Raw genomic sequence first — 24,029 nt, 5'->3', positions numbered from 1 at the left:
TCTCTCTCTCTGTGTGTGTGTGTGTGTGTGTGTGTGTGTGTGTGTTTGCAGAGAGTGAGAGGTAAAAGGGGGTAGTGTGAGGGTGAAAAGGTGGTGTAGTGTGTGTGTATGTGTGTGTAAGAGAGAGACACAGGGCACTCAGAGGCAGAGGCAGCTCCTGTTTCTGTGGGTAATGAGGGCAGGCCATTCTTGTCCATTCTGCTCAGCTGCCCTGAGGGACTTCAGTAGGGGGGTATGGCTGCCATGGTAACACACGACTCCAGAATTCTGATATCCCCCCACAACTACACCAGACGTGGCCCCCTCACCCCCCACCCCTGACACACAGTGAAATGAGGTTCTAAAGGAATCCTTGCACCCTTGATCATGTGATGCAAGCTCCCAGAATGCAACGCAGCTCATTAGGGTGGGAACTGAAGCGTGAATGCCTGTGCCAGTGGTTGAGCAGAACAGCTGGGTCAGGCATGGAACCCTCAGATCCCTCTACAAGACTTCACACTGACATTCTGTTGTGTTCCTCCACCACAGCTTTGTAGCTGCTGAAGGTCGTTTCTGTTTTTTTCTTTTCAAACTCACCATTGTTTTTTGTCAATTTTTTGTCCAAACGATCCAACCAGGAACAACAGCACTGCAAGCTTTTAAATAATGTTAACACGTAAACCAAACATATTATACTATGTTTGCTCAGCAGATGCTCTCATCCAAAGACACTTACATAGCTTACTATATTTACTTGTTAGCAATTGTATCTACTGAGGCAAAGTAAGTACCTTGTTAACAGTACCATGCCCAATGGTACAACAACAGTGCCCCACCTGGAAATCAAACTGGCAGTCTTTGTGTTTCAAATCTGCTACTACGCAAAACACCTTCAGTTAAGTATGCAAACAATTGCATAAATAAATAATACATACACTGCGCTGGCTAATAATTGCCCATTGAACTATAGTATTGCTCATCTATCATGTGTGTGTGTGTGTGTGCGTGCGCATGCATATGTACATGGGTGTGCATGCTTGTGTGTGTATGCATGTGTGCATTTATGTGTATACATGTGCTTCTGTGTGTAAGTGCATGTGTGTTTGTTTATTTTAATTACATACATGGCTGATCTTCATGCCTGGTGCTAACAAATGAACAGGCAGCAGGGGGACCCCTGGTTCAGTGTGGCCTTCAGGGGCCACCACTCAACGTGAGTCTCATGGAGGGGTGGGGGGAGGGGTATATCCTCCCCCATCCATCGCTGTTGCTCTCAGTGTTCCATCAGAGCTCCATGAAGGCTGGCAGATGGTCTGTCATACCTCCAGGGCTCTATTGAGGGGGAGGGGGCTTTGGGGGCAAGGGGGAGGGGTTGTTGAAGGGTTTAGTTAGGGCCAATGTTAATTGGCAGTTGTGTATTGGTGGCCATGAAAGCAATTGAGGGAAGAAGGGGGGGGGGGGGGGGGTTGGGCCACTTGGAAAGTGAAAACTGAAGAGTCCACACACAAGGGCTCTGTACCACCCCAACTTCTTCCCCTTCCTCCGGCTTCATTCCAATGCCTTTGTGCTGTGTCTTTTCGAGGGCAGTAAATCATGTAAAGTGGAGTTTCAGAGGACAGCACAGTGCAGTCCGCTGGAGAAACGGCCATGGAAACAGACCTTTACAGCCACACTGACAGTAATGGCTAAATAACGTGTCCCGGAGGACGGCAGTCACCGTTCTCTGTCTCACTTACTGTCACCACAATATAATCACACACCTTTAACCTGCCGTCAGCTCTCTCCCAGAGTGCCACCAGCCAAACGACAGGCATCCCAACTGCACACGCGCACACACGCACACACATGCACACACACACAGACACATATCTGTGTGTCAAAATGCCTTCCTAATGACACTGCAGCCGTGGCTCAGCTATGGCCCATTGCCCTTAACTTCAAGGAAGGTATTTAAGAAATGTTCCCTTTTTCCAGCTCTTAGTTTTTGTTCTTCTCAGGTACTGCCAAACTCATGATAACGCGTAAGCATGGAGAAAATTTACACCCTGCTTACTCAAAGTGATGGGCAAAACGCCATGGCAGCCCGGCTAAATTTGGGCCTACAAAACTACAAAAATGTTTACTTTCTGTTTACCAGAACATCCAGTCCCAATAGTGCTACCCAGAGCCATAACAAGCCTGAAGCCTGAGATGGCAGGACCACGGGTGGATGGGAAACGGCGGCTGGTGGACAGAGGCAGCGGCACTCACTCACCTCCAGTACACGAGCACAGCCAGCAGGAGCACGAGGCAGACGAAGGTGAGGGCAGACACCACCACCAGAGGGATGATCCACTCCACCTTGCTGGAGCCTTGGGTGGGATTCCTGGTCATGTTGGAGATGCTGTTCCTCTCTGTGGGTGGGGGAGACACCAGCGGGGTCAGCTCGGGTCGAGACGGCAGATTAACATCAACACTGACAGCAGACAGCCATTTTCCACCCATGTTCCAGACTCCCTGAGTATAAACTAAAGCAGACGCCTTAAGCACACTGTTGTGCTTCGCTCCCAAGAAGCAATTAAACGACAACCATCGGAGAAAAAAAATGCATTCGCTTTATGTTCACTTTGGCCTTGGGGCTTGTAAGTGCCGAGGTCGAGCTGGTCGGGTGGCAGGCGCATTATTACACACATAATCCGAATAACATTGTTGTATCGCGTATCAGGGCAACACGCAGCTGCCTGCGTCTGTTCTACATTACACACGCGTTGTTTCACGGAGTCTGCAGACAGCATTGCAGTTCCGGGAGAATCAACCTTGCAAAGCACCCTGCCACCCACACACAGCAATAGCTTAAATGCAGTTAAGCACATCCACCCTGACCCGGTCACAGCCTGCCACTGCACCTACCCCAGCCTGGTGTCCCAGTGCAATTCCAGGTTCCCATCGCTATGACGAGCTAGAGGGTGAACAAGGGGGCCCCCGTCACCACCATGACTGGCTGGGCTGCAGTGCACAAACGGAGAGCTGACGCCCGAGGTCCACAAAACGCCACAGGATGCACAGAACCCAATCACCTGCCGAGAGCGGCTGCGTCTCTCAGCCTCACGCGAGCTAAACGTGGCCGGAAGCACAGGGACACAGGCGCACACACACACACACACACAGGCAGGCGAGCCGTTCTCACTCCGCCGGAGAGCTAAAAATGGAGCAGAGCTCTCCCCGCAGCTGTGTCTCTGCTCTGCGCTCATCTCTCCGGGTCTGAAAGTAGGCCAGCAGCCCACTAAGGACAGGAGCAAGGGGGGAAACGCCTGGGACTGAAGAGAGGGAACGAAGGAGAAAGAAGGAACACGTGGAGGTAGAGGAAGGGGGTAGGTGAGAGAGAGAGAGAGAGAGAGAGAATGCATGGAAGTTTGGGGAAGAGGCAGGAGAGAAAAAGAGAGGGAATGTGTGGAAGTGGAGGGAAGAAGGAAGAAACAAAGAGTGAATGTGAGGCTGTGGAGGGTAGTGTGAGGAGAGAAAAAGAGAAGGAAAGAATGGAGGGAAGGAGGAGGATTGAAAGAGGGAGCTCTAGGAGGTAGACGGAAGGGAGAGAGAAAGAGTGAAGGGGAATAGAAAGAGAAGAAGACAGAATGGCAGGAGAACACAAGGGGATTGAGATGAGAGGGAATGATTATGATTACAGATGGCCCACGTAAAACTGAGAAGAGGCACACAGCAGGCTTATATACTGGATATCGGGACACGCAATGGTGAATATGAGACACTACCTGTGTGTACTCTTAAGTGCACTGGCCGACTCTGTGTTCAAAGACCATGATATACAACCAAACAAGAGTTCAATTAATACCTTACTGGTTTGTGTACTTCTGTATTTAATTGTCATAACTGGTATTTTCCATATTCCAGAATCCTCCCAAACATCACTATTTTGTGAAAGAAATACCCTTCCAAATCTTTCCAAAGCTGTCTGAAACTCTTTTACTCCATGCATGTATCCTCCAACAGATCATAAAGTCTGACAAAAAATATGTTCAGACATGCTAATATCAAAAAAGTGTTTGACAATAAATGCTTTTTAGCTTTCCATTAAAAGAGTAAAACGCCAACAGGTAAAGTATTTTCCCAAATCAACAGAAATATGACAGAATATGGCTACAAGCAGCAATTTCAGGGCCAAATATAAGCAGCACCTGAATCCACTATGTCTGAAGTGTAAAAGACAAAAATGTTCTTTGTGCCATGAGACGCACGAAGATTCTGACTCATACTGAAGAATATTGAGAAATCACTCAATACAGCACAAAAACTCACCAAAAAGTCCATTGTTGCAGCCAATATTCATGTGCTTCATGCCTTATCGTTGATTCATTGGAATTTCTTTTTTTCTTTGTAAAAGTGGAAGAAAGGCTGTCATATTGAATTATGTAGCCACATCATGTGACCTATGGATACTGTTTGTAGCTAAAGTTAAGGATTGTTCTCTGCAAAATGTATTTTGACAGTCTATCTCAGTGTATTCCTTCATTTCTTTCCCTAAAGGATAATATTTCAAATTGGGCATCATAAGCATGACTCAGCATAAATGAAGAAGACGTCCATTCATTTTTGTTAAAGCAGAGTATCAGTACAAAGACAGTCTTGGTCTGGGTATACCTCACATAAGCAGAAACGCAAGCAACCCACGGCTACTTCATCTACACACTCAGTCCAGAGGCATTAAGTGCATTCTGGAGAACGCGTCCAAAGCATCAATCCACCCTGTATTGACAGTGGGCTTTTACACACCAGTCTGCATTATTCTCCATTCATCATAAACAATATACTGTACACTGTATCAGCATGGAGCCGGAGCCACTGCAGTGGTGTGCTGGTAACTGAACACACAGACTAGCTGAGGAGTGGGAGAGATGCCTGTGATTCTGGGACTTCTTTGGATGATGGCCAGAGTATGGTGGGTGCGTTGGATTTTAAGCCTCCCCACATGCTGGCCCCAGACCCTCCCGGAACCAACTGTTATCCCTAACTGTTGCCAGGAGAGCCCAACCTCATTTGTGTCCCTTCCACTGGACAGCACCCAACTCCGCCAACATGACCGCTGGTCACAGATCAGGCGCTCTTCTCTAACATTATCTTTACGATCGGACGGCTTCCAAGTCTCGCTAAGTGCTTTTTAATCTCAGAGTTCTGTCTCATTCGCTACTTTAACACATGGCTTGTCTAACAAAGGGAGAAAAAAACAGCAGATATGGCAGATGGAAGGGCTGGGTCACAGGGAGGGTGACAACCACAAAATGGAGCACTTCATCAGTCACACACGTGAAGACCAGAGCCTTTCATCATTAACACAGCTGCTTCAGCCATCAGTCCTCCCATCTGCAGGTGTGTGAGTGAGAGACTGAGCCAGTGTGTAGGTGTGTGAGTGAGAGAGCATACCAGTGTGCATGTTTCTGAGTGAGAGAGTGTGCACCAGTCTGCAGGTGTGTGAGCGAGAGCATGTACCAGTGTGCAGGTGCATGAGTTACAGAGTGTACCAGCGTCCAGGCGCGTGAGTGAGAGAGTGTACCAGCATGCATGCGCACAAGTGAGACAGTTTACCAATGCGCATTAGCGTAAGTGAGAGAGCAGCCCAGTGTGCAGCTGTGTGACTGATGAGGCGCTCTGGTGTGCAGATGTGCGGCTGGTGAGGAGGCGTTCCAGTCCTCCGGAGTCTCGAGTGAAGAGGTGCTATACCAGGGCATGCTGCACTCTACCTCTCATGCTCCTGCTCCACTCAGACACCCTCACATCCCCAAGTGCATCTTAATCTCTCAAAGAGACGCGCACGCACAGGCATCCTCCCTGTCAATTTTGCCGAAAATACACGACCCACTGCGCAAACAGCCGCTTTGGGACAAACGCACGCCCTTCCGTGTTTTGATATGCCTGTCGCACGGTGCAAGCCCACCTATCGATCTGACAGCAATAGCTCGATTAGTTATAATGTAGATAAACGAGTATGTTGCGCTGCAGACTGGAGTAGACTTATTGAAGAGTCTACAGGCCTGCAGGGAAAGAGGCAATTATCACCCAGTGAGGTGATAACAGCCAATCAATGACTCTGCCTCTGACGGGTTTCCACAGCGGTGGCGACCAGGGGTGCCAGAGGAGAGCATTTAAGGCACCTGAATAAGATCATCATCAAAGAGACCTTTGAGAGAAATAAAATGAGCTTCCCCCCATAAAATGATGTAATGTGATGTCTCGGGATGTAAAAGCCTATTGAGTGTTATATTGCGGCAAGGGTAAGGAGCAGAGAGAGCAGAGAGAACCTGCACGGCCGCGGTGACCCAGTTTTAATCCAGTCATCACAGGACCATAAGGGAGCTAATGGTCCCGGACTGAAAGGAAGAAAGGCTTCATGATCCATAATACCACAGAGGGAGAAGCGGAGAGCATTAAAACCCCCCTGTGGAAGGTCAAGGTAGCGAGTTGCTTATCTTCGATTTCCTGACACTGTGCAGACGTGGGGAGTTTATTTCATGTGACGTCGTCCCCCTTCTGAATGGTGATGGAGTCTCTTACCACAAAGCAACGCTGAAGTTCACTCACCTGTGTGGATAGAGAAGGGCCAGAGGCTTTTCTCATCACTGTTAAGTTTGGTTGTCAGTGTGGGGCTCTCTGGAGGCTGGATCTCTGGCGTGTCATTCCTCGACGCTGTGGTGGGGGCCACTGTGTCAAACTCCGTGGCTTTCTTTGTGTCTGTCACCAGCTGGTCCTCCACGGCACTAGAGGGCGTCGTTCTGGGCTCAGTCTCCCGGCCCCCCTGTTCTTTCTCTTTGGCTGTGGAGTCTGGGGCCGTCGTGGGTGGCTCCTTGGCCACTGTGCCATTAACCTGCGTTTCCACGTCGTCTGGAGCCGCCTTCGTGTCCGAGCCTTCCTTCCCCTCCTCCTCCTCCTCTTCCTCGTCTCCCTCTCTCTCCCCCTCCTCCCCCTCACCCTTGCTGCTCTTCTCGCCCTCCTCGGCGCCCTCGCCGTCCTTGGCGACGGCGTCGGTGTCGGAGGCCTGGGAGGTGGCCGGCTCCGTGGCGGGGACGGTGGGTTTGGCCGGCTGCCGGGTGGAGGCGGGGGCGGAGGGCGGGGCGCGCGTGGGCCACACTGAGCTGGGGAAGGAAGAGATGACCCCGCCGCTAAACCCCAGCCCCGCCAGGAGGGTGCTGGTCACCACAGATGCCACTGTGGCCTGGCTGCCGCTGGAGGATGGCCCGATGCCCGTCGCCATGGAGACGAAGGAGAAGGGGAGGCCGGAGGACGTCCAGGTGGAGGAGCCCGAGCTGATGGGGGCCATGTCGGCCGAGGAGGCAGGAGATGCTGTGGGCTGCAGCGGGGACAGAGGGACCATTTATTTATCCCTTGAAAAAAATGCCTTGGACCACTCTGAAGAAAACACACTAATCATCACTATGTATTCACTGACACTATTTTTTATATTCTTAGAGTAAAGAGATAATATACCTGTTTACATAAGGTCCATGAGAGTTGAAATATATGTTTGTTATTCAGCTGGCTTTTGTAGAACTAATTACAGCCTTATTCATATAAATGGTTATGATTATTATATTCAATTAAACACATATGTTCAGGTGATAAATATACTCCTTTATAAAGTTACTAATTGAATACTATAGATGATCATGTGAATCGTAAGAAAAAAATCTGAGAAACAAAAAAAATTCTCAATGGTTCAAGCTAAATATAACACTGCCATCTCCTGGATACTGACAGCATTACAATGTGCATCACAGTTGATCAACATACCATTCCAGTCTTCACTATTCTTGTTCCCTCAAATATCCTGGTTGTGTTTGCTGTAATAACAAAACACATTTGCACTTGCAGTTAAATGGTGATAAAAATACAACATTTCAATAAAGAAGTGTCATTTGAAAAAATAATATGCTTCAAATGCGAGGTGGACCAGTGAAATCTATATAATTTCAAATAATACTCTCATTTCACAGCAGGTGCTGTGAATGAAAACCATTAAACCTGAAGCAAAGGTAAAACAGGGCAATTTCATGTATTTATTTTTATCCTGCTGAGTCAAGTGCAATGATTGTTTTTCATCCTGCTGGGTAAATTACGCTGCCCGTTTTGTACCATAGGCATAGTGACAATATATGTGCAGCCAGGGAGGAAGGTTTGAAAATTCTGTGTCTGTGTGTGGCAAACAGCCCAATTCGTTTTCCGCAGCATGTTAGAAAATGTAAAATATAACTCCTTTACTTCTGTGGGGAGAGATTTCCACTTCGTTCTCTGTCAGTTCTTAAAAATCCGTTCTCTACCTCTGACAGAGAGAGACGGAGAGAGGGGGAGGAAGAGTGAGTGAGTGTGGGGGAGAGAGAGAATAGAGAGACTGAGGGATAAAGAAAGACTGCAGTGAGCGGGAGACAGCGAGAGAAGGAAGGAGAGGAAGAGTGGGTGAAGGTAGGGGAGAGAAAGTGGAAAGAGACTGATAAAGAAAGCCAGAGAGAGAGAGCGAGAGAGAGGTGCTGAGAGGGAGGCTGGCCCCAGGACTTACCCCTGAAGAGCATGCTCTGACTGAAATCACTGCGCATGTCGTTGTGGCACACAGCCTGGACCCTGAACAGGTACAGGACGTCCGGGGACACAGGCGAGATCACAGCCTCCTGCGGGACAAACGAAGACAACTTCAGTACCCCGGCCCTGCTTTGCGGTCTGCCGAAAAACGCTGTTCACCGACCGTTTGAACCGAGACGCAAAAAGAGGATGCTGACAGTGTCACGGTCATCACTGTCACAGGAGACCATGACAGTGCCCGCTCTCAGGAAAGCGTGCACACAGGCATGCACGCACACCCACTGAGAGAGCCCGCTGGGAACAACAACCTGAGGAAACGGCGGCAATGAGCACAGCAGACACATCTTGCCCCTCTGACCTTTTCCTCTGGGACCCACAACTTAACCCAGAAACCACTGACCATGCCACACCAATCACACAACAAAGGCTGACCTCCACAGCAATGAGGTCCAAGGTCAGAGAGGGGTGAAGCGAGCAAGGTCACCTGTGCTCCTTTCTTTTTTTTTTTTTTTTACACCCTTCGTCACTCGCTTCCAGCTCATTAGTGTTTCAGCACAGTGGCCTCATTCTCTTCATGCATCATGTTCCATGCCGCACCAGGCTTCAGATGTGCGATATGGGAGGTGAGGCACTGTATAGCATTTCGCCAGGAACAGATGGTACATATCAGACACGCTTTATTTCTGTCTAATTTACTATGAGAATCACCTTGCGTACAATCCCATTCTTCACAGGCAATGCGGTGGGTCCAGGAGAAGGCCTATTGTGGCAAGATACTCTTTACCTGGCATTTGGCATTTTAGCTCTCTTAAGACCTCATGCTCAGAGACCCAGTTATTTAAGAGGTGCCTGACACTTGGTTTAGACAATTTTACATTGGCGCTAATTTATTACTATTGTGTCATCTTACTGGACTGAATTAAAAGCAAGCACAGCATGTAATGGCATCTGTCATAAAGATGTCGTCATTGGAATATTGGCCCGCCCTGAATATGTTCATCCGCACAACGCAGCCAGTTATGGACACAGATGACTGGTCTGTTCTAAAGGCATTTCCCTCTCCTCTGTTTTTTATGGGCGATACATCCTGACTCCGACGCATGAATTATCCCTCCCCATCGCAACGGGGATTCAGTACAATGCTAAATGCAAGAGGAAAATGCTATTATCATAATTTACATCGAAGGAATCCATTCAAAGGCGGGCTCGGAGCACAAGTAAATCTTACATTAAGTAATGGCGTTTGTTATGCGTCTGCCGTCCCCCCTCTCTCTGATTTATGCAAGTTCCACTCAGTTTAATTTCGTTAAGGATCTTTTCAAGAACGGGCTGTTATTACAAGTGGGAGGCCGTAAAACTGGGAGGTCTGGAGTGGTTTCCCATTGATGCGCCGATGATTTTATAAAGCCTGCCAGTCCCTAATGTGACCCAGATAACAATGTCTTGGGAGGAAATTGAAAATAAAAATGGAAATGAAGACCAAAGGAAAAAAGGGGGAGGGTAAAGGAAGAGAGAAGAGAGGGAACACTCCGACGCCACGTCGAGGACGGAATGTGATTCTATTACTGATTGTGTGGAGACGTTCGCGAGTTGTCGGGAAACGGCTCTCGGCTCTCCTGAGTGTTTCTCCTGAATCCCGAATTATGCACCTCATCAATTCCTGGGCCTCCTTTGAATACATTTACAGGGAAGAGAACCTTGGGTATTTAAAATTTCATCTCGGCTTTTAAACAGAGTGGGGCTTGGGTCGTTTCTGACTGATATTAAAATGCTTACACCAAGGTCGTGCGTAAAACTGTCTGGCGCTTGGGAGGTCGCTGTGCCTCTAGCTGCTGGTTCGAAATGAGATGCTTTCACCCTGAGGCATAACGAGCGAGCCTTTTTTCCCCTCTGTGGTTTTACATTCTGGTTCCATCTGAATTTATTTTCCCAGCCAAAACTGCCGATAATCCTCGAAATGTGCAGCACAGTACAAGTGACAATGTGCCAGTTTGAGCTTCAACAAATTATCAGCTGACCGTACAGGAACCACAGACGTACCAGGATGTGACCATTCTGAGCAAGTCAGAGTGATTGACGCAATTGGTGAAGTATCAGACCCAATCAGAGAGTCTGGAAGGAGGGACGGTGGGAAGGTGTCACAAGCGGGCAAGGCCTCACCAGCTCCTGATTGCTGTCTTTGACGAAGGTCTGCTCATAGGACTCCTCGTTCTTGGTCCAGCTGTAGGAGATCATGAAGTTGATGATGGGCGGGTGGTAGACGATCTCGGGCCTGGTCCACCTAACCACCAGCGCGGTTCTGTTCAGAGGTTGGACCTTCATGTTGAACGGGGCACTGCTGCACACTGGGGAGGGGAATTATGGGAAAAGGGAGAGAGGGGGTGACACTTATCAACTTCAACAAACGACAACTTTCACATGTCAACCGAGGGTATCAAAGCCCTTTACATTGTGGTGGGGGAGTTAATAATATCGAACCTATATATGTTGCACCCACCTACTCACCCAGGCTGCAATAGTAAAAACAAAGACTCACACAGCACAGCCCGTTCCATCATTATTAATAAAATGCAACCTGAGAGGCCTACCAGCAATGGATGTGAAGGTCATCGTTCTGATGTGCAAAGACTGCACATATGAACAAAGGGAATGAATCTTATTACCACCGGCAGACCTGAGCAGAATCTGCATGGGTCGCTGCCTGAGGAAGAGGGAATTTTATTGCTTGGTGTCAATTGCTGACTCATCAAGCCGTTTTCCCCCCACTGAGGCTTCACAGGGGTAAAATAATGCATTAGTTCATGCATTTCCACCCTGAGGCCTTTCCTTCCGCTGTTTCAGTTCATTCCAGCAAGTTGGTATCCGTACTCAAGTCTGCCCCCATGAGACCACCGTTGCAGTACAAGACTACCCCACTAGATGGCTCTGTAACTCCAAACATGAGGCAGCTCTGTGCTCTAGTTAGCATTACATCATGCCTTTCCAAACAAGGGCTGCTTCCAAGTCCCCAGTAATCTCAAAAGCAGAAGGTGTTTAATCATTGAGCATGTCAGAAATGCAAATAAATTGCTAAAAATCTGAACTTGGTTTAATTTAGAGGAAACCAGGCTGAAATCCTGTTTTTCCTCTCCTTCTTGTAGTACCTTAAAAATGCAGGTCTCTTCCTGAATCTGACATATCGGGATTTATGACATTTACTGCTAGTACAAGTACACATACATTAACACAGATAACAACAATTATCATAATAGCAGGAAATCGCATAATTACTGTAAGAATTCTATATGGCACCATCATCACTGCTACCAAATATGAAATGTTATATTCCAATGTTTTTCACAATCGTGTACAACTTAAACCTGCACCACAGGTGCTGCCCCGGAGACATGGGCAGAGCCGAGGCAATCTGGCCAGCCTGCACCTCCGGGAGCTGGTACAGACAGTGCCACGTCACCGAGGCGGATGGCACGGTGTGACATGTCACTCAGTGTCAGGCAGCAGCTGCGGGCCAGCAGGCAGGGCCGGGTTCGAGAGAGTTCTAGGGAAGCGGGAAAACGCTCTGCTGGAGCGCAGTTCTCCGAATCCCCCACGCCAGTCCCCCAGTACAGCGCACGGTGCAGCTCATTAGTGTATCCTTGGAGCACAGCTAATCCCAGATGGAAGTGGAGACAGAAGAGGGGAAGAGGAGAAGAGAGGGGAGTAAGGAAAGCGAGGGAGAGAGCGGGGGAAAAGGGGGAAAGGGGAGAGAGAGAGAGAGAGAGGAGAGGAGAGGGAAAGACGAAGACCAAGGCAGGGAGAGAGAAGGGGGAAGGGTACAATGGCAGGAGAGAGTGAGATAGAAAGAAAGAAGAGAGAGAGAGTGAAAAAAACAGTAAGGGAGAGGCAGAGAGAGAGAGAAAAAAGTGGGAGAGAAAAAGAGAGTGAGAGAAAAAAGGTGAGAGAGAAAGGGAGAGAGAGAGACAAGGAGAGGGAGGCAAAGACAGAGACTGAGCACGCAGGATGGGCCACGCCCAGTTTAGGACATCTTCAGCAGGTGCAGGCATTTCCTCTCCCGAAGCGCTAAATAAGACCCTTCCACCCTGCGGCCCCAGAGCTCCTCGCCGTGATGGATGGGTTGTGGCAACTTTTAGAAAACTACACATACGGCCCATTCATTCACAGGAATCGGCTGTTTTTCACTGCAGTCGCAGGCACGGGATGCCGGGGACTCGGGGGACCGGGGGACGGTGGCATTGAGTGATAGGACGGAGCGGGGGTGGGGGTGGGGGTGGAGAGTAATAAAGAATACACATGTGATCGAAGAGGACATAATCCTCCCCGCCGAACACGCCGCGCTCAGAGGCCAAAAAAAGACCAGGTCTCGTCAGAGATGAGGCACTTTGTATTAAAAAGGGCCCTGTCCCCCCAGGCTACTTATCCACAGTGTGAGATTAAAGGGAGAAATGGAAGCGGAGCCGCCGCGGCGGTGGTGGTGCTGGTGGGCTGAGAGAGGAGTGAGTCACCTCCGCCGGGCTCTGCAACAACGGGACGCACAGTGGTGGCGCGAGGCGTCTCCTTGCGAATTAAGCGAGGTCTAATAACAGTCTACTTAATCACCACAGCACTGGAACACAGCGGCACTGAATTTCTGAAACCGACCACGGTGGTCTTTTTTTTTTTTTTTTTTTTTTGCATTACAACAAGGAGGATTTACTGTGACCACCTCCAGCCACAGCACATAACTCGTCTGTTAAGTTCCCTTGTAAACTATGCAGCATGCAAATTGCTTTATTGTTCACGCCAGAGGACAATAAGTCACTGCGGGAACGAGAGCTTTGCATTAGGTTAGCGTTTTGGGCCTTAAATAGTATTGTGACTGTGAGGTTTTGTGTATGTTGCCTGTTAAAAGATCCACCTTACTGCCATCTTCCAAATATTTCCAAATGATTCCTGTTGATGGGAAGGGTTTTGGGTGTGAGATGAAGTGATTTTTATGAAATTTAACATTAAAACTAATTTTATAATTCAGCTTTGTTTTCGCAAGTGTATCTTGGGACAATATAGCTTAATTTGTCACTTCAAATAAAAAAAAAAAATTATAATGACAATAACCATTATAATAAGCTGAAGCATACCTGTTGAGTCTGAAATGGCACCTAAATACCGATGAGTGGCCTATTGTAAATTATGGAACATTTCCACTTACTTGTTAGTGGAATATGGATTATGGAATATGATATACTAGTTTAGGAGGACTTACATATATCCAGCACTGATGTGCAATATACTCCAGGCAGTCAATCTTAGGTTGGTCATAGTGGCATCCCTTCCTAACAAACCACTCCCACTCAGGGACTCCTCCTTTTAAGACCACACTCTCACTCCAAAGACCACCCCCCTTCCTCTGGTCGCTTTGTTTTCCAGTCTGATCAGTTATGGTCTAATCCACACCAGCAAATGCCTCAAAAGCAATTTCAACCCGCCGGCTTCATTTATATTGGTCTATTTATAGAAGGAATATTAATGATTACACCCTCTCCTCTCAATTACATAGTTCCTACTTCATCACTGTTCACGGGGACTTGGAACGTTCTCAGCGTGCAGTATCTACCAATCAATTCTTTATGCCAAAATTAAAAGAATAATCATTCAACGGAGGGAGAGAGGGAGGAAAAAAAATCTCATCATCCTTTTTTATTTTAGCTTACTGGATTATTGCGGTGTGCCTAAGTGAATTCCAACGCTGATTGGACGGCAAAAACCTCCTGCAGGACTTCATTAGGCATGTCACACTGATTGTTTAGAATTGTCTCATGGTTCAGTCCACCTTTTTACCCGGACCACACAATTACCATTCCTTTGGGATCCGAGGTACTTAGGAAAGGCCGGACTGCGGTGATGTCACCACATAAAACAATTCATTCAACCTTTTTTGCTTCTCAAGGTTAAAGGGGATGCTCTAGAGAGCCGAGCACAATTACTTCCCTGCTGAGCCTGTAACTGTATGTAAAGCCATCCCCGTCATTTCCAGCTGAGCTTTCGTACAGAAAGGCAAGCGCGCTTGATTTGATGGAATTGTGTCATTTGTCAACCCTGACGCCGGAGCGACGCAGAGCAGACCTGAGAGCACAGCCCCGCTTTCTGCTGTCACATCACCGCGCCGTTTGCATTCAGCCTCTGTGGAAAAACTCCAAGCTCCCGTGCTGTTGTACATCTGACGCCACAATTCCACCGCCACTGGGCATAATGTTGTTAACAGCAGGATGGCTACGGTTTGTCCTGCAATGATGACATCACCAGACTTGCAGTGCTCTGCCTGCTGCAGTGTCTCCAGTGGCGAATGCTGTGCTGAGAGATGTGTGTTTGGAGGTGTGTGGAACTGTAGGTGGGCATTTGAAGGATTTTGAATCTGTGGGTGTGCAGCGTGTATTCACAGGTGTGTGTAGCTGTAGGTGACCATTTCAAGGAGCGTGAAGCTGTGGGTATGGGTTTGAAGGTATGTGAAGCTGTAGGGGAGCATTTGGAGGTTTCTGGAGTGGTAGGTGAAGTGTGTAGAACTGTAAGTGCGTGTTTGGGTTTGTGTGCAGCTGTAGGTGAGCTTTGGAGGTGTGTGGAGCTGTAGGTTAACATTTGGAGGTTCGTATGCATGTAGATATGTGGAGCCGTCGGTGTGTGTGGTGAGAGACGGATGTGCGGAGCGAGGAGGTGGCGAGGAGGATGAGCTGTCCCTCTGAAAACCTGTCATTATCCTGCTTGTCTTTGGCATGCTATTTTCCCGCTTATTACTCCAGTAAACCTGACAGACATGCTCACAGGAAATGTGCATTCTGCAAGCTCCTCAAGGGCCTTCAATGCACTCCCACTTTCTCTGTTTAATTTTTCATTTTTTAAATTTTTAGTGTTGACATTCAAACACTGGAAAACAAGGTCTAGTTTACCACCCTCACACAACATTTCAGACATGGCATACATCTAGGGCATGGTATCAAATGCCAGGATATAAGCAGATTAGAATGACACAGGGTATACGCGGTAAGGGAGCCCCTTGGAGTATATGCATTGTGGAATGACACAGGGTATATCGAGTGTGGAGTGTTGGGGTGTATTCTATGAAGAGTGTCAGAGTGTCCACAGTGAGGAGTATTGGGGTGTATGCAGCATGGTGTGACAGGGTGTACACAGTAAGGAGGAATGGGGTAAAGACACAGTGCAGCACACACAAGTGACCATCATGCCTTACATAAGTTTACATTTTAAAAGATAGATGTATTATGAAACTTCTTTGGACACTCCTTTTTTTTAGGTTCAATTCCTTTCTGAAGTATAAATGGCATTGGCCAAATCAGGTTTAGAACTTACATGCCTCTTGTTATAAGTGTGTGGACTTGTTATGTACTTATTACTCTGGTACCTAATACCTCTTCTCCAACTGTCAGTCTCTCCTCCACCTGTCTGCCACCATGGGAAATACTGGGGTGTGACGTGTTAAGGAGTGACTGAACCCGGACGAGACAGGTACCTTTGGATGCCTCCGTGCCGTACGGATTCCCCAGGCTGTCCGTCAGGTCGGGGATCCAGGCGTCCTTGACGGCAGACTTGAAGACCACCCTGTTGTCCAGACTCTGCTGTGGGCGGAAGTTGTTCCTCAGGTACTCCACCGACTTGACGTGGTCCTGCTGCTCTGTGGTGAAGATGGAGTAGAAGGCCTCCAGCTGTGGGGGGGGGGGGGGGGGGGGAGTGAAGCCCATGTTAGGATGTCAGAGGAACAGGATGACCCCTGTCAGCTCTCATACAGCTCTGCCCGTGTCCTGTGACGCATCCTCTTTGCAGCACTGCATCACTGCTTCCAGTTCTGTGTTAATGACAGACTTTTAAGCCTCCCATAAGTTCACTTTCAAAACTGAACCACCAATTAGCCCCTCTATTTCCCCCTCCCCTCATGTCTGCTATTCCACAGATTGCTTCAACGACAGGATGAAGGTTACATTCAGTTCAGGTTCTCCGTACATGAACAAGTAAAACAGAAGTACTGAAGTGACGAATGTGCTCCGCTAAGGTGAGAACCCCAATCATGGTTTGTAACGAACATCGTCAAACAATTTAAAATAGATTACATATAGTAATTACAGACATATTTAAAAAATATGCATAAAACACAAAAGTGAATTGGATGAAACAAAATTAATATGCGAGATTAGTTGGTATGGAAGAAAAGGAAAGCGGACACGACAACCCTAATCCAATCTAATCAGCAGACACTGTGGGTGGGGACCAGTTGCTCTTTACTAGACTGGAGAAATTTGCACTGTCTGACAATACAAAACTATGCCTTCACTGACTGTGCTGGTACTTCTGGAACAATCTGGACAGCTCTTTGAAAGCTTCATGAATAATAAACCCAAAAGATGGCAAACAACACTGGGAAACAATACCAAACTGAAGCCAACACACTTCTGCAAACATAATTCTGGGGAATATTTGTCCTGTCAGAATATCACCCCTCAGGTAAAAACAAACTGGGCTAAAACAAACTTCATCTAAAAAATATAGGTACGTGTAGTAAAAAAAGCGGCAGGCTGTAGAGCAGTGTTTACTTCCTTACTGTGCGTTTGTGATGAGGAAGAGATGAGCTGCTTGTATGGGGAAAAACACTTCACCGTCCATTCCCACAGCCTGTAGAGTGGCTTTTATTCAGCTCTGACTGGGAATGGAGGCTGAAGTGCACTCACAGCTGTAGGTTTCTCAGCTCCTCAGATGAGGTGTGTGTGTGTGTGTGTATGTATGTGTGAGTGTGCTTTTCAGCATGTGAGTATGTGTGTGTGTGTGTGTGTGTGCGCACATATGTGCATGTATGTGTGTGTGTTTATATGAGTATGTATGTGCATGAATGTGTGTGTCCTTATATATTTGTACTTGTGTGTATGAGTAGGAGTATGTACACATTTGGGTGCATATTTGAGTATGTAAGCATGTGATGGTGCACGCATGTGTGTGTTTGTGTCTGTGTGCAGGTACAACATATGTGTGTGTGTGTGTGTGTAATGTCTGTTCTGACTAAGGGGACAGCATATTGCTTCAGGCTTTGGACAGGCTTATGGCTGGAGGACAAGTGTCCATCTCACCACCCTCAAGCCACACTCCAAACTGACCCCTTTAGAAATACTAGACGGGGTAACAGGGGGTGGCACTGCCTTTGTCCCATGTCCTCCCAGACCCCATCAAGGTTTCCACAAAATTCACATCGTGTCCACTATTAATATCACACATTTGCTTGACAAGCACCTTTATCCAGGGTAACTTACATTGCTTACATTTTTTTACATGTTTTTATTTATCCATGAGTTTCTTTAACTTCCACCTTTCCCTTGATAATTTCCATGCGTTCTGTGTATGACTTCCTATTTTGGCTAACTGAATGTGTCATCGTTGCATATTTAATTAATTTTACATCAGGTAAACAACTATTACATTAATAATGAACCACACTCTGGGGATCAAGAGTCACTGGGAGTACACAATAACATATTTTAGAGGACAAGATAGGAAACAGTCTTTCAGCCTAAAAAGATGACAGACTGGGAGGACAGCACCAAGATATGTCCAGATGTGACTTACTGCAACAGAAGTGGATTATTTTTTTAAATCACTTGGCATCTATGAAAGGGAGAACATTAAAGCAACAGTGCTCTACCAGTATCTCCATGGTAACAAAGGGGGTATATGTTTTTTTTTTTTTCCACAAGAAGCACAATGAGGAACAAATGTGTCTCACGGCATACGCGCAGCCAAGTCAATGCACCAAGCGCTTGCACTACAAGACATGGGTGCTTCTCACCACCGCAGGAGCCATGGAAAATGTCAGCTGTACTTGTGTTATCAGTCAAGGCCAATCCTCTAGCTATACAGTGCACTACAGAAGGTCAGTTAATTGCTAATTATGGTTTTCATCATGCTACTTTATGTACGCATTGCAAATGTTTAGAGTCATTGCTGTCTTCTGAGTGTAATGGCGACCTTATGACCAGCAATCGCTCTTTCCCTGTTTATATTTTCTTGAATCTAAGAATTTGACAGCAACTTAGCCAATTATTTTGCACACATAGCTTGTGTCAGATTTCCTGGCTGGGTGTCAATTGTAAGAGTTATCTATTAGCCAAGTATAATGATAACAATTCATTCAAATACGTTCAAATGAGGCAATCTGGTCGTCTTATTTAAGAATACATTCAAGCTTTCCAGAGACATGATCCTTCTACTGGATTTAAGCAACTGGAATTTGTACCGCTTTGCACTATGCAGATTCTTCCCGAACTATGTAGAGACAATACTCAGTATAAAAATGGGGGAAATTTGTTGCTACTCCCAAAGAGATGACAGCTTGTGTTTGTCACCTTGCACAGTGGCTGCATTTGTAATGTGAATGTCAAAGGAAACCTGAGACATGTCATTGCTGTAAGATCGTGTTGAGAGACTCAATACAACCAGATATTTTGCTGAGAACAGCTGTAAAAAGGGTCCAATGACTGTACCCTACCTAGAAATTCCAGCCTGCACCCATCTAGTCACAAAGCTTACTCACAATGCCACACTGCTGCCAAGTGCATCACCTTTAACTGGAGGGCTAACACCAAACTCCAACTCTGGCTTAGACGACCAGGCCCAACCCAGGGCGATGTCTCATCAATATGTGGCTTTATAAAAATCTCTTAATCGGAACCAAATCTGTTAATCTCCTCTAGGGTAACCCCACAAAAAACAGCTTATTCTAAGCGAAGTCTTTCTCTCTTTGACCCGAGGGCTTCTCTCTTTGTGTTAAATTCACAGCACCATTGGAGCTTAATCCTCTGTGAGTGATGTCACGAACGTTCCTTTTGACTACGTCCCCTGCGATGAAAAGGCTCATTTCCCAGAGTGTCAGGGAGAGCAAGGGTTAAGTAAATCGTTCTGGTGGAGCACAACAACGGGCAGGCCGGGCCACACAACTGGGCGGGGAGATGTCGACACATGGTCCAGATATTACAAATGGAGCCATTTTCATACGGTTGTCGTAGCAGAATAGCTGAACATCGATCTGCTCTAAAAGCCCCCCCAAAGCTACGTCTGTCACTATCAATGACCTACTTCCTGGACTGATCAAGAAAAAAGGCCTGCAGAGAGGGAAAAGGAGGGAGGGAGAGACAGAGCCTTCACCAGGCAGACATTCTTATTGTCCATGATGATGCATTCTTCAAAACACAATACATGAGAAAAGAGCAAAAAAAAAAAAAGAAAAACGGGCTTCAAAATCAGCTTTAAATATATAAACAGTATAACGGTTAATAGCCAATATCCTACGAAAATTAAACCTGTAGTCAAAAAATGGCCTATAGGTATTATTTTTCATGAGATAGCTGCCTGCCTGATCCACACATCTGTATACATTTTGAAATCCTTTAGGATGACATCTGACATCTCTCTGAAAGCCCAAAATGTAATGTAATTTGGAATATTTTTTCCACTACATATTTTCTTACCATAGAACAACACTGCATAATGTATTTACATTGTAGTATATAAATTAGTTATATTTTGTTAGTAAATTAAATACGTTTCATTTGCAAATCATTGGCATTTGAATAATTGTGCTGGATTTATCCAGGATGCAACATGACTCATGATGGTCTGTCACATGCTCTACATGAGACACTATTTTTTGGGTTGGTAGACATCTTCATATAAAAAAAGAGAAAACTGTGGAATATTATATAATTGTAATATAGAGAAATTAAGGTTGCTAGAAGTATATCTCCATGGCTGTTGTCACTGAATTAGTGGACAACTCATAAGGTCATATGTAAAAAATCTACAAGAACGGACAGCTAAATAAGCTGAAACAGAATCCAGCACAAGTATTTATAAACCTGTCTTTGAAAAACGTATTAAGGAGCCTCATCGACCTTGTTGTCTGACCTTTGTAAACTGTGGATCAATGGGGTTCCAGGGGAAAGTGATGAGAACATTATGGTAAAGCTCCATTACAACTCACACACAAATGGCCAAGATAGACACTGGTAACCAAAAAAAACCATCAGGAGCTTCCATGACCTTTGACCTTCTGACCTCAAAATAAAATAGATTCTTGGGACACAGTAAGGACATTATTTCAAGAATACTCAAAATCAATGCATACGTAACCATGTCAGAGACTTGAAATGGAAAATCTATGAAGACTGTCTGTGACCTTGCTCTTTGACCTTTTCAAATGAAAACGAATAGGGCTCTGGGGACCAGCAAGGATGATATTTGTGTCAAGTTTCATAAAAAAAAAAAAAAAAAAAAAAAAAAAACATCCACGCATAATTAGACTGGTCCTGTTAGAAACTGGAAACAATTGTGACAAACAGACCGACTCAAAAAAGGAAGGAAAGACAGAAAACAATGCCACTTTCCCCTTTTTCATCAGGGTAGACCAGAACATTCATGTATCTCTCCACTGAAAAGGACAAATGAGCACAAAGAGCAGTTTCAGATGAGTACAGACCCAGCATGGAGGCCTGATGGCAACTGAATGAAAGTTTGTATTTCAATAGAGACCTACTTGTGTGATCGTTTCTGCTTTAGTTCTGCATCTGTTCCAATTTTGATTTTGCGTCTGCTGATTTCAGAACCATGTGATGCACGCCTCCAGCTGTTAACCTGAGTGCAGTGTGTCATAAGGTTCCAAATAATGAAAGACGACACTTTCTGGTCGATCTCAGTCCTTGTGACTTAACTCTTCTCCTTACAGTGTGTGCGGATGTGGTGATACAGAGGTCTCAACACCTACAAGCTCTCTGTCCAATGTCACTGTCAAAAGGAGGGATGTTGTCTACTTTATTCATAACACATACTGTTCAGACACTGTCAGCTCTGCTAAATCCTCAGGTTAATCACACCAACAGAAAAACAAACACTGAATATATCGAGAACTTAGTTCGAGAACTAAGCTGCCATTTTTAATCAGATATGCAATTTTGGATTACAGAAGCAAAGTTTTAATTACAGGGAAGGTACATATTCATCTTAGAAGTTCAGTGTAGCAAACAAGCTGCATTTTTAATTGCCTATTCGTTTCCTGATAATGAACTGTGCATCGGCACTATTCTGACCCAAGTTATCAGGTGAGATCTGAAACCATATATGGAATATTGCAGAAATAATAACTTCATAAAAATGAGAAAAACAGAGAAGGCACAAAGCCGCAGGATAGCTTTGGCCAAATTCTTTTGGGGCAATGTGCTCTGTGGATTCTTGCAGTATATTTATTTCTCCTTATTGATTGCATCTATAAATGTTTCGAGAGGTATTACTTTCAAAATGACTGTTTAGCCACAGGCTGGAAAGAAACCAGTTTTATAATATATTTACAAAACTTCAGTCAAGCCTTCAGACATAAATGTGGGAAACAATGGGGTGAGATCAGAACAAATTCAACAGAATGCAGAATTATAAAAATCAGCATCAGACACTCCTGTATGATGAATTATAATTTCAGTGCAAGATTTCCAGAATGCTAAATTATAAGACCAGGAAAAAGCTTCCTTTATCTGTATTTTCAGGGCAAGATTTCTTCTTATGCTGAATAAGATAATGACAAATATTCCTGTATGATGAATCATGAGATTAGGACCATATTTCCACTGGATGAATTGTAATCTCGGGATTAGATTTCCTGTATAATGAATTTCATCTCGTCTTCTTTTTCCATTATAATTTCCAGGTAGTGAAGATGACTTTTGATCTGTACTCACTGTGTCACCAGGGTGACTGACTATTGTGTCAGATAAACTTTAGCACCTACAGAAATGTACTCCTCTAATCCAAATATACACCATCCTTGCTTATCAAATATGAATTCAGTCAGTTCAGATACACATCTCCGCAGCAGGGTCAGGACACAGAAAATATAGAATGTGCAAAAATCCATTAAAACACAAGGGAAAATGCCCTCTCAGTATCAATTTGCATATAAAAGACCGACTAAACCCAAGCGTAAAATGAGGAGCAGAGAACAAAATGCTAATGACGGACCGGTGATGAAACGTGGACTGGCAGTAGACTCAGAGTCGCACCTTGCTCTCCTTGCTTCGATGGAAGAAATATCTAATTCACACAAACCTGGTGCCACAGCACCCCGCTTGGCTACGCCGCGGTGCCAGCCACTGGCGATGTGGCACCTCTTTCCCACCCCACCAACAGACCAAATACTTCATCTGTCCTCCGTGAGTCAGCTCATTCAGGCTCATTACAATTTCAATTTCCTAAATGTTTCCAGGACTAGGGACAGAAAAAAAGTGCCTGTTTTGTTTTTGCAAACCTCAGCCTGGGCAACAAACATTAGTAAGCTATTTCTGTAGCATTAGTCAGCAGTGCATCAGAAATCATAAAGACACTACATCATGCATTAGTAATATATTTTGATTAATACATTAATATGATGATAAATTAAGACTTCTGTACAGACTCACAAGGCAAAATTAACATACATCATTCAGTGTGGTGCAGGAAGCATTGTGGTAGTTGGATCAGTTGGTTTTGGTTTAAGTCCTTGATTCAGACAGAGGGTCAGACTCACCTGTTGATAAGACAGGTACACAGGCCGGTGGAAGACGATCCATTCCACGATTTTGCTGCAGGGTGGGGTTGTGAGAGAGCCAGTGTAGCGGTAGTAGCTACCCAGAGAAGAAGGCAGCAGGTCCCTCAGAATGAAGGGCTCCAGGAAGGTTTCCTTTTCTGGAGTGAGGGAAGAACATAGACAAAATGAGCATCTTGTTTAGTTCCTCCTAATTTAGGTTTGGCTCAGTGCTGTAAGTGTGCAATGTACACAAATCACTGTACTCTTTCCTCAATGCTTTAATCCAGCACCATATCGCAACAGGGACTTTCCCTAAAGAAGGCTTGGTACTTCCAACTAGGCCCAAGGGTCACACTATTGTGATACAGTTCTAGAATAACCAGGAAGGATTTTTATTGAATGGCAACTTCCCACAGATTTTCCTAAGACTTGGCAGCTTTGACTACATCCAGGGGATAGTCTTACTCTCAAATCTGTATTGACTTGATTTTGTCCATAGGTATGCATATCAGCCAAACTCACTCAGTCCTACACTTAAGAAACACATTTATAGAAGTGTTCCCTTCTTTCCCATTTCGCAAACTGTATTTTTTTGTGAATACAATATGTTACAATAGCCGCCAAGTTCATTACATTTCCATTTCTATTTTCTCACTTGGCAGACTATGTTGTCTAGGGCAACAAAGCAAGGGAAGGAAAGTGCATCAAATAAAGATGCAAAAACAAAGGTACATGCAGAAAATGACAACACATTCAAACTGTCTCAATCTGTCAGACAGTGCTGCAATGACTAGCGTGATCATGAATACAGAAGTGCTACAATACATTTAATTAAGTACAAAAAAACAAAAAACAAGCTGTAACATTTACTGTGAAGTGTTACCAAAAATTAGGTATAAAGAACATGTTAATTAAAATG

The 24,029-nt window shown here is 45.6% G+C and overlaps 1 protein-coding gene across 2 annotated transcripts in view; it reads right to left on the bottom strand.

The window, feature by feature from the left end:
* ptprga (protein tyrosine phosphatase receptor type Ga) overlaps window positions 1–24,029 on the bottom strand; it is a 197,928-nt gene that overhangs the window by 25,553 nt on the left and 148,346 nt on the right. For both annotated transcript variants that reach the window (XM_036530207.1, XM_036530206.1), the window contains exons 7-13: window positions 23,111–23,268; window positions 16,037–16,229; window positions 10,699–10,883; window positions 8,519–8,627; window positions 7,756–7,805; window positions 6,550–7,315; window positions 2,234–2,372 (exon numbers count right to left, since the gene is read on the bottom strand). In XM_036530207.1, coding sequence (XP_036386100.1) covers window positions 2,234–2,372; window positions 6,550–7,315; window positions 7,756–7,805; window positions 8,519–8,627; window positions 10,699–10,883; window positions 16,037–16,229; window positions 23,111–23,268 — 1,600 coding nt within the window. The remainder of the gene's footprint in view (window positions 1–2,233; window positions 2,373–6,549; window positions 7,316–7,755; window positions 7,806–8,518; window positions 8,628–10,698; window positions 10,884–16,036; window positions 16,230–23,110; window positions 23,269–24,029) is intronic.

The sequence above is a fragment of the Megalops cyprinoides genome, chromosome 6 (genome assembly GCF_013368585.1).
Source record: "Megalops cyprinoides isolate fMegCyp1 chromosome 6, fMegCyp1.pri, whole genome shotgun sequence".
NCBI classification, from domain to species: domain Eukaryota; kingdom Metazoa; phylum Chordata; class Actinopteri; order Elopiformes; family Megalopidae; genus Megalops; species Megalops cyprinoides.
This window is presented reverse-complemented; position numbering and strand designations above follow the sequence as displayed.